This window comes from Orycteropus afer, unplaced genomic scaffold (assembly GCF_000298275.1).
Source record: "Orycteropus afer afer isolate SDZICR_OR568_19922 unplaced genomic scaffold, OryAfe1.0 scaffold00187, whole genome shotgun sequence".
Classification (NCBI taxonomy): Eukaryota; Metazoa; Chordata; class Mammalia; order Tubulidentata; family Orycteropodidae; genus Orycteropus; species Orycteropus afer.
Window position 1 is genome coordinate 5,186,063 of NW_006921774.1, and position 11,596 is coordinate 5,197,658.

Here is an 11,596-nt window from a genome sequence, read left to right on the forward strand (position 1 = left end):
ATCTTGCCCCATACACTCTACTGTGATGTTAGCAATACAACTTAGCACATAACTGATATAGGTAAACTATATTCTGCACTATAATTTTTATTTATCATCAGAAATAATAACAGCCTGGAATTATGTCATCTGAAGCTCATGAAATAGTCCTTAGAAAAAGCCACCAATAGTTTGTTTATCAACTCTGAAGGCAATGTTATAGGAAGTTACTGAAAATGAGAGGAGAAAAATAGAGCTAATGTACCTAATAAATAAGCAAGATGTTTTCATTTGAAGAAAAGCTATAACTTTAGATCTAGATCTACTAAATTCAATTGCTAATCAGATTTTCCAAGTCACTTCTTGAGCACTTGGCTAGAAAGCCTTATAACCAAACCAAAACCAAACTCACAGCCATCGAGTTCATTCTGACTCATAGTGATTCCCATTATGTATCCAAGGCTATAAATCTTTACAGAAGCAGACTGCTTCATCTTTCTTCCTCTAAGCACCTGGTGGATTTGAACCACTGACCTTTTAGTTGGCAGCCAAATGCCTTCACCACTGTACCACCAGAGCTCCTTAGAAAGCATTATCTTTCATGTTAATAATCCCATTCACTATCTCTGTGAATGAAATGTTGAATTAGTCACCTGGGCAACAAGTGCTAATTAATTGTAATTCACAGAAGGAGACAAAAACAGCTTCCATTTACCTACTCTGAATAGCCTAAAAAATGATGATTGCCTTTCCCTCTGGGCATCACTGCCATGTGGAAGACGTGTCTAGGATAAGCTCTATATCCTTTTGAACCGCCAGTCATTTTCACTCATCTCTTTACCAGAATTCCAAGTAGAAGGAGACAAACGGGGAAATGTTGATCAGACACACTTCAAGGAAATTCTGACAAAGGAACTGGTCTGGACTCTAGCTTGGCTTCCAATCAAGTTTGAAGTGATCACAGCCATGGTGCTAATTGCATTAATTTCTTTTTCTTCAGGCAGAATGGGGAAGCAGAATAGCAAACTGGCCCCAGAAGTGATGGAGGACCTGGTGAAGAGCACAGAGTTTAATGAGCATGAGCTCAAACAATGGTACAAGGGATTTCTCAAGGACTGTCCAAGTGGGAGACTGAATCTGGAGGAATTTCAGCAGCTCTACGTGAAGGTAGGTTGTTTTTCAACTTCTTTTTTCTCAGGCCAGGAAAAGTTGTGTTCATGAAATGTAGCTTAAAATGGAATTATAATTCTAAGTAGCCAGTTCGTTTAAACTCCAGTGGTTTTCCACTCAAAGGAGAAAAATAGACATTTTAAAAAAATTAAATATAGTATTTTGCTCCAGCTGTAAGTAGGCAATTTTTAAACACAAAAAGTAACTGTTAAATCAAAATACAGTTCAGAGGATGACAGCAACTGGAGAAAGAGCCATAAAAATCTGATAATAGTGTTTGTTGATGAATACTGACAAGCTGCTGTTATAACACTGTATGGCTTGTTAAGGAGCCCTAGTGGTTAAGTACTTGGCTGCTTATTGAAAAAGTCGGAGGTTCGAACCCACCTGCCACTCCATAGGAGAAATATGTGGCACTTTGCTTCCATAAAGATTACATTCTTGGAAAACCTATAAGGCAGTTCTACTCTATCCTATAGGGTTTCTTTGAAGCAGAATAGTCCCAACAGCAACAGGATTTGACTTGCTAAAGGTATCTACACCTCTGCCAGTTAAAGAGAAAGTACATGTGAGAGCCTTTTCACATGAAATATCCTCCTATCTGTAGCTAAAACAAGAACTCAGATTCCCATACCAGCTCATTTCGAATGGAGTTCTGGTGTACGTCTGGGCAACAATGTTTGCAATGTGAACTTTTAATTGAGTACTTTGTAGTGTTTAAAAGCTAATAGTTCCCTAGACATTAAAGAGAATTGTGCCATTAAAGGTATAGCTTTTATTGCAGTGGTATTGTGTCTGTTTGTCTCAATTTACAAGTTGTATTGGTTCTAGATTTGACATGATCTAACACATTCCATTTTGTGTACACTTGTATAATGTTGGGAGCTCTGGTGGTATAGTACCTAAGACATTTTACTGCTGACCAGAAGGCTGGCAGTTCAAACCCACCAGCCCCTCCTCAGAAGGAAGATTGGCAATCTACTTTTGTAGTGATACCTTCTCAGAAACCCACGGAGAGGTTGCTATGAGTCGGATCCGATTCACTGGCACTGAGTTTTTTAGAGTATGTAATGTTATGCTTATAGAAGAAACATATTTTTTCCTTTAGTTTATACTGACTAAAATACAAAATTCTGTTTTCATCATTTAATTGTATCAGGTGTAAATTTGAGCAATATGAACCATCCATCATATATGAGAAAGAGAGAGGGGATTGTATAGAACATTAATCATTGTCACTATCTCTTAAAGTTGAACATTTCATATACCCTGTGACTTAGCAATTTCACTCATGCACTTGTGCAAGAAGGAACATGTATAAGAATGTGCATAGCAGCACTGTTTACTATAGCAAAAGTTGGAAAGAATCCAAATGCACATCAAAGGAGAGTGGAAAATAAACCACGGTAAGTCTTTTTAACAAATGGTGTGGGCAAAACTGGATATCCATTTGCAGGAAAATGAAACAGGATCCATACCTCACACCCTTCACAAAAACTAACTGAAAATGGATCAAAGACCTCAATGTCAAAACTAAAACTGTAAAGTTCCTGCGTCAAAGTTAGGGGTCCTAATTTTTAGCATAAATATAAAACACAACTAAAAATGCATGAACAATAGAACATAAAATACATGACTCTCAAGCTCACTGTCATCGAGTAGGATCCAACTCATAGCAGACCCTCCTTGGGTTTCCAAGGCCGTATCACTACGGAAGTAAATTGCCCAATCGTCCTTCCAAGGAGTGGCTGGTGGGTTTGAACCACCAGCTTTCTGGTTAACAGTCAAATGCCTTAGGCACTACATCACTGGAGCTCCCAAACTACATGACTAGGGCCTCCTAAAATTTAAATACTTCTACTCATCAAAAGAGAAAAAGAGAATCACAGTCTGGGGGAAAAAAAATAAAATAGTAATGACATCTGAAAAGGGACTAATCTTTAATGTGTATAGAAAATTCCAACAATTCAACAATAAAAAAGACAAACAATCCAATCAAAAAATGGGCAAAAGACATAAAGAGACATTTCACCAAAGATAACATTCAACCTATCTAAAAAGCACATGAAGAGATGCTTGCATCATTAGCCATTAGAGAGATGCGAATCAAAACTACAATGAGAAACCATCTTACCCCTGCAAAAATGGTACTGATCAAAAAAACAGGTAACAACAAATGCTGATGAGGTTGTGAGGAGATTGGAGCTCTTTTACACTGCTAGTGAGATTGTAAAATGGTAGCACCTCTATGGAAAATGGTATTCTGCTTCCTCAAAAAGCGAGAAATAAATACCTTATGATCTAGCAATCCCACTCCTAGATATATATCCTATAGATACAAGAGCAGTAACACAAGCATATATACACATGTTCATTGCAGCATTATTCACAATAGCAAAAAGATGGAAACAACTTAAGTAACCATCAGTGGACAAATGGATGAACAAATTGTGGTTCATACACACAATGGAATACTATGCAAAGGTTATGATTTACGATGAGTCTGTGAGACAGCTTAAATGTGGATGAATATGGAGCCCATTATGTTCAGCGAAATAAGTCAAACATAAAAGTACAAATATCACATGCTACTACATTTATAAAAAGTCAAGAATAGTCATATACACAAAAAACAACATTCTTCGATGGCTACCAGAATTGGGAAGGGAAAAGAGAGGGAATCATTTACTAGATAATAGACATAAGTTAATTCTGGAGACAGGAAAGACAATAAACAATATAGGGGAAATTAGTACAACATGACCAAAGTAAATGAAGACACTGAGGTACACAAGAATAAGGGACAAGCAGAGTAAATGCTATGCAAAAGCATTCAACTGAGTGCATCGTAACAAATTGTAGATAACATTGCGAATGGGAATTCTAGAACACTTAATTGTGCTCATAAGGAACCTGTACATAAACCAAGAGGCTGTGATTCAAACAGGGGCTTGGGTGGCATAGTGTCTAAGTAATTTCACTGCTAACCAGAAGGCTGGAAGTTCAAACCCACTAGCCACTCCTAGGAAGGAAGGTTGAGTGATCTACTTCCATAGTGATACCACCTCAGAAACCCAAGGAGGGGTCGCTATGAGTCAGATCTGACTCCATGGCAGTGAGTTTGGTTTTTTGGTTTGGCAGTTCAAACAAAACAAGGGGATACTCCATGATTTAAAATCAGGAAGGGTGTGCTTCAGCGTTATATAATTTTACCATGCTTATTCAATATTCCTGCTTAGCAAATAATCCAAGAAGCTGGACTTCATGAAGAAGAATGTGACATCAGGATTTGGTGAAGACTCATTAACAACCTCTGATATGTAGGTGACACAACATTGCTTGCTGAAAGTGAAGATGACTTGAAGCACTTACTGATGAAGATCAAAGACTACAGTGTTCGGTATGAATTACACTTCCACAACTGCACCAATAAGCAACATCACAATAAATGGAAAAAAAATTGAAGTTGTTAAAGAGTACACCCATGGCGGCAGCAGTCAAGAAATCAAACATCATATTGCACTGGGCAAATCTGCTTCAAGGGACCTCTTTAAAGTGTTAAAGAGAAAACATGTCATTTTGAAAACTGAGGTGCACCTAACACAAGCCATGGCATTTCAATCACCTTATATGCATGTAAATACTGGACAATGAATAAGGAAGACCAAAGAAGAATTGATGCCTTTGAATTGTGGCACTGGCACAAAATTCTGAAAACATTATGGGCTTCCAGAAGAACAAACAGATCTGTCCTAGAAGAGGGAAGCAAGAATGGCCAGACTTTGTCTCACCTACTTTGGTCATGTGATTAGAAAGGACCAGTCCCTGGAGAAGTCTATCAGGCTTGAAAAAGCAAATGGTCAATAAAAAAGGAAAAGACCCTTAATGAGGTGGATTGACACAATGCAGCAAGGTGCTCAAGCATAGCAAAGACTGTGAGGATGGCACAAGACTGGGCAGTGTTTTGTTCTTTTGTACATAGGGTCACTACAAATCAGAGCTGACTCAACAGCACCTAACAATAATAACAACAGAAAATACTATAACATATACAATTTTGCAACAACAAATCTAAAAAGCAAAAAATATGTCAGTGGTTACATAGGTACATATGTATGCTTTACAGGTGTGGGAAAGATTATAGGAGTACAGGCACATGCATATATAAGTGTATTTGTGGGCATATGTGTATACATGATTTTGTACGCTGAATATATATTCATATATACAATAAACCACATAGTGTGCACAGTTATGGATAGTTCCTGTTGTTGTTTTTAGGTGTCATCGACTCAATTTGACTCATAATGACCTACATATAAAAGAATGAAAAACTATCTAGTCCTGCACCACTGTATAATCATTGCTGTGTTTGAGCCCATTGTTGCAACCACTGTGCAGGCCATCTCTTTGAGGGTATTCCACTTTATCACTGACCCTCTACTTTACCAAGTATGATGTCTTTCTCTAGAGACTGGTCCCCCCTGATGACATGTCCAAAGTACAGGATACAAAGTCTAGCCATCCTCGCTTCTAAACAGTATTCTGGTTGTACTTCTTCCAAGAAGTACAAGATTTGGTTATTCTGCTGACAGTCCACGCTATAGTCAACATTCTTCACTAACACCATAATTTAAATGAGTCGATTCTTCTTTCATCATCCTTATTCATTGTCCAGTTTTTGCATGCATATGGGGCAGTTGAAAATACCTTGGCTTGTGTGAGGCACACTTTAGTCTTCAAGTGACATCTTTGCTCTTCAGCACTTGAAAGAGGTCTTTTGCAGCAGATTTGTCCAATGCAGTATATCATTTGGTTTCTTGACTGCTGCTTCTATGGTTGTTGATTGTGGATCGAAGTAAAACAAAATGTTTGATTACTTTCATATTTTCTCAATCTATCATGATGTTGCTTATTGGTGCAATTGTGTAATCCATACTGAAAGCTCCAGTCTTTGATCTCCATCAGTAAGTGTTTCAAGTCCTCTTCACTTTCAACAAGCAAGGTGTGTCATCTACATATTTCAGGTCTTCCTTCAATCCTGATGCCATATTCTTCTTCATACAGTCCAGCTTTTCAGACCCAGCTGACCAAGCACAGCCATCTGTGGCCTCTGCCCTTCTGTCTGTGAGGTCAGTCTGGTACAGTTGCTAACCCAGCCTGCTCCCATCTCCAGGAGAGTCTCCTCTGATACCGTAGAGTCAATTCTGACAAGAGTGTCAGAAGAAACAGGAAAATGGGAAAGGTCCCTTTTAAAATACCTATGCAAGCTTAGCATAGAAACTGAGTAAGTATGGTGAAAGGATACAACCCTGACACACACCTTTCCTGATATTAAACCACACAGTATCCCCTTATTCTGTGTTTCCTCTTGAACTATGCACAGAATCCACAGGAGTGTGATGAAATGTTCCAGAATTCCCATTTTTTGCAATGTTATCCATAATTTGTTATGATCCACATTGTTGAATGCCTTTACATAAACAATAGAACCCAGGTAAATATCTTTCTGATATGCTCCACTTTAAGCCAAGATCCCTCTTACATCGGCAATGATACCCGTTGTTCCACATTCTCCAATGAATCTGGCTTGAATTTCTGGAAGTTTCCTGTCAATATACTGTTATAACCATTTTTGAATTATTGTCAGTAAAATTTTACTTGTTTGCCATTTTAATGACAAAAAAAAAAAAAAACCTCACTGCCAGGGAGTCATTTCCTACTCATAGCAACCTCCACAGGGTTTCTGAGGGTGTAAATCTTTATGGAAGTAGATCACCCAGTCTTCCTTCCGTGGAGCGGCTGGTGGGTTTGAATCACTGACCTTCCAGTTAACAGTCAGGTCCCTTATCCACTACACCACCAGAGCTCCTTTATTGTTTGTTAATTTTTGCATTCTACTGAATCACCTTTCTTTATAATGGGCAAAAGTCTGAATCTCTTCCAGTGGTTGGCAGTAGCAGTCTTTCAAATTTCTTTGCATAGACAAGTGTGTGCTTCCAGCATTGTATTCTAGATATATTCAGATACCTCATAGGATTGATTTACTGGGTTGAAGGCTCAGGGCCATAGTCTTGTGGGACAACTAGGTCAAGTAACATAACTTAGTTCATAGATAATGTGCTATATCCTAGTCTAGTGAGTAGTAACTGGGGTATTAAAAGTTTGTGAGTGGCTATCTAAGATACAACTATTAGTCTCTTCCCATCTTGAGCAAAGAAGAGTGAAGGAAACCAAAGACTCAAGGAAGAAAATCGTCTGTAGAATGAATGGCCTGCATTATCCAAAGCCTCTTCTAGCCTGAGGTCAGAAGAACTAGATGGTACCCATGTACCACTACTTACCAATCTGACCAGGGATACAAGAGAAGGTCCCAGTTAGAATAGAGGAAAATGTAGAACAAAACTCAAAGTCATAAAAATGACAAGACCTACTGGACCGAAAGAGACAAGATGAATCCCTAAGATTATCACCCTAAGATATTATTTAACCTGGAACTGAAGCCACTCCCAGAAATCACTTTTTTGACAAGTAATCTATTACCCTATAAAGTACACAATAATACTCATCAGGAATCTACTATGTGAAAGCAAACAACCAACATTTACATGAAAGCAAAGATGAGAAGGCAAGGAGGGGCAGGGGAACCAGATGGATGGAAATGTGTCAGATGGAGTGGAAATGGCGAGAGTACTGACATTGCAGGAATTGTAAGCAATGTCATGGAACAATTGATGTATGAATTTTGAATAGGAATCTAATTAACTGTGTAGACTTTCACCTAAAATGCAATAAAATAGCCAATAAAAAAAAGCAAAATATTGTGGTATATTCAGAGAATAAAATGCTATGAAGCAGTTGAAATGGTTGAAGTATAGTAACAATAAAACACCATGTGTAAAAAGTGTGTCCCAAAACATTTTAAATTAAGTACAAATGAAATAAAAATATACTTTATGGGTTGATAAACAAAGGCAGTAATAGTCATATAGAAATGAAAACAAGGCAGTGATAAACACAGAATTTAAGTTGATGGTTGCTTCCAACGGGAAAGAGGCAGAGTGGGCAAGGGGGGGTGCAGCCACATGGTTAGATACAAACTATTGTCAATCTCATAGCTATGCTTTGGGTGGTGAGTGTTCAGGTGCTTATTGCATTATTATAAGTCTACCAATCAATTAAATAAATGAACAGACTTTGCATGGACCACTCAGAAATTATGATTAATCCAATGCTGTACACTTGAGACACCCCACCCACAGATGTATACAAAACTATATTCTTAAATGTGTACATAAAGGCACATAAATAGTTCATTTGTGCATTTTATAAGATCACTGTGATATTTTTAATAAGATTTGAATGATTAGTTATTAGTGGGTTGAGATCTTTTATATAGAAGTGCTAAGAAATGCATCTATTATCCAATGCATATAAATTGCTTGTTCAGAGAAGTGAGGTGTTATGTATTTCCCAGATTATTAAACCACTCTCCATAGTTTTCAAAGTCACATCTTCTGCCATTTTATCACCCAGAAGTCAGCCTGTGCCTCAAAATTATCTTTACTCTCAGCCCCTAGGACAGCAGAGACAAATGAAATTTGTCAGTACCACATTGATATTGCTAAAGGTCATGCAAGCTGTCATTCTGTGTTTATGAGAGTTGTGTGTACCAAATCTCTTGTTTTCTGTTTAAAATGAGAGGAGTTTGCTTTTGAAGAAAGAGTTGAAATGCAGAAAATGAGGATTCTTGTATACATTGGAACTAATAGCACTCCAAACGTACCAGCCTCAAGATGGGGATGATGTAAACATTAAATATTCCTTAGTTCTTTATGTTACAACTGATGCAGATACACCAGAATCATCCCACACCTCACCTCCTCACCCTAAAAATGAATTTTTTGTTTTAGGATGGAGATATATATCTTTCTGGATTTAGTTTATATTCTTGGTAGCCTCTTACTTCAATCTCTTAACAGCTATATTCATATTCAGCCTGTACTCTTGTATCATATAGTCAGAAAACAGATAATCTTCATCTTTTCCCAGAGTTGTCTAATGACAGAATACAAAAAAGTACTATAGAGGAAATGTACTATGTGCACAGGTTTTAAAAAAAAAAAAAGCAGATCTAGTAGGCAAGAAGGGAAAAATACAGAGAAAGGTGTGGATTATGTAATAGGACCCAAGAAAGAAAATGACTGGAAAACAGCTTTCTTCACTGCTACTGAAAATATTCAGGAAGACAACCCTTCTCCAGGGAATAAGCACTTTCAAAAGTTCCTTCTCACTTCAATATGGAGATTGAGATGGCTCCGTCTGGAATCCAGCTGACCAAGCAAAGCTAGCTGTGGTCTCTGCCCTCCTGTCTGTGTGGTCCACATGGTATGCTTACGGTTGCTGATCCAACCTGCTTCTGTCTCCAGGAGAATCTCCTCTGCCCCTAGAGTCAATTCAGACAGAATGTCAGGAGCAACAGGAAAATGGGAGAGGTCCCTCTCCCAGTGCCTAAGCTAGTCTAGGAACTACAAATCCCTAAATTTAGAAGTCTTTGTGTCTAAAATGTAAAAGATCTCCTTTTCTAACTGTACATTTAAGAACATTTAAACTAAGACTCAGAAAAGTGAAGGAATTTGCCCAGATTTGTCCAGCCTCACAAAAAAGTGAAAGCAGGGCAAGATGGGGAATGCTGACTCCCACTGAGTCACACATCCCTGTCTCGTTACTGAAATTCAACTGCACGTAGTTTGTTCTTCCATTAGAATGATGGGTATGAGAATTCTCTGTGGGTCTCAGGTGAAAAGAGACCGTGAACTCCTACAGAAGAGGACCAGGTCCTCCTTCTCCATACAATAAAGCATAAAGCGTTGCACACATTCTGCTCACTCAGAGTCCGGGAATTGAACTATGTAACCTCCATAAATCAGGGATGAAAACAACAGATCTCATCACTAGGATGGGAAACAAACACTTCTAAAGCTAGAGAAAAAGCTGAAAGTGGTCCATTCATGGGATAATCTGAGTAAGTTTCTGGACTGAGTAGTCACTTGCTAAGTATGGAATAAATGGCACATTTGCAGTGGATTTCCATGTAAGTGAAAATTTTCTTAAGCCTTCCAATAAAATAGACCTATAAGGTAGGTGGAGTCCCTGGGTGGTGCAACATAATGAGCTTGGCTGTTAACCAAAAGGTTAACAGTTTGCATCCACTCCCAGGCACCTCAGAAGAAAAGACCTACTTCCAAAAAACCAGCCATTGAAGATTCTATGGAGCACAGTTCTACTCTGATATACATGGGGTCACCATGAGTCAGAGTTGACTCAAAAGCAATTGATTTTTGGTTTATAAGGTAGACATGAAAGTGATTCTTTTTCCATCTTACATATGAGAAAACAGGCTCAGGAAAAAAGAATGAAGCAATTTTCTCATCACAAATAGAGTAAGCAGAATGAGCATTAAAGACTAGGCAGGTTGACACCCACTACTACACACAGCCTTGCCTCTCAACTGGATTCCCTCACCAATAAACCCCAACCCATCCTCCATACACATACAGAGTGAGCTTTGTAAAACACAGATCTGTGTGTGATTCTTCTCAATTTGATAACAAGTTTTGTTTTTTAGTCATGTACACCACAGTCATCTCACAATCAACATGAAACTCAACATGATTTAGCACAGAGCCTGCCACAGAGTAAGCATCAGTGAGCATTTGTTAACTAAATTAGGTGCTTCCTGAGTACCTCCTTCTTGGGAAGTCTTGTGTGAAGGTATGAAGAAAGGAGTTAAGGACAATCCTGCCTGTCCTGTAGAATCTCATGGGGAAGTCAAGAAGACACAATTAATGAAAATACAAGACACAATGACATAAATGCTCTGTAAGTATGAATGGAAGACAGGTTAATTTCAGAATGAAATATTTAAACAGTTAGTGAAGAGTGAGGGAAGGAAGATTTTTCTCTTAGCCTTTTAGAAGACAAAACATTTCCAAGTAAATATTATTTTCTGCTTTTTTTCAAGCTTGGTTCCCCTTCCTTCACAGCTGATACATGCAAATTCAGAGCTCTCTGTATCTGACTTAAGGTGCCTTCTGTCCATAATGGTCTGGCACACCCAGCACACACACAGATTTCTGTGTCTCTGGTCACAGAAGTTATAGCAGAAAGTTCATCATCCTTACCATATCACTGCTGATTCAGAAGAAAGCTTTGCATTTGGTCACCAAGAACCAAGATCTGATTGTCCTCCCATATGAATTTCCTGTTTCCAAAAATCACATTGATCACCACATTGAGGCCACAAATTAGGATGGAGAATTATAACTGCCTTTTCAAAGAAACATTTTCTTTTCAAAGAAAATGACCCAAGGAGAGAGCAAGCAACTGAGAAGTCAAATACATTAGGGAGAAGGTGTCACCTACCCCATGACAGGGTTCATGCTTT

General features: G+C 38.3%; 1 protein-coding gene across 1 annotated transcript in view; it reads left to right on the plus strand.

Moving 5' to 3' along the window:
• The first annotated feature begins 984 nt into the window (after positions 1-984).
• VSNL1 (visinin like 1) overlaps positions 985-11,596 on the plus strand; it is an 88,206-nt gene continuing 77,594 nt past the window's right edge. Inside the window, exon 1 of the mRNA XM_007947481.2 lies at positions 985-1,146. Coding sequence (XP_007945672.1) covers positions 985-1,146 — 162 coding nt within the window. The remainder of the gene's footprint in view (positions 1,147-11,596) is intronic.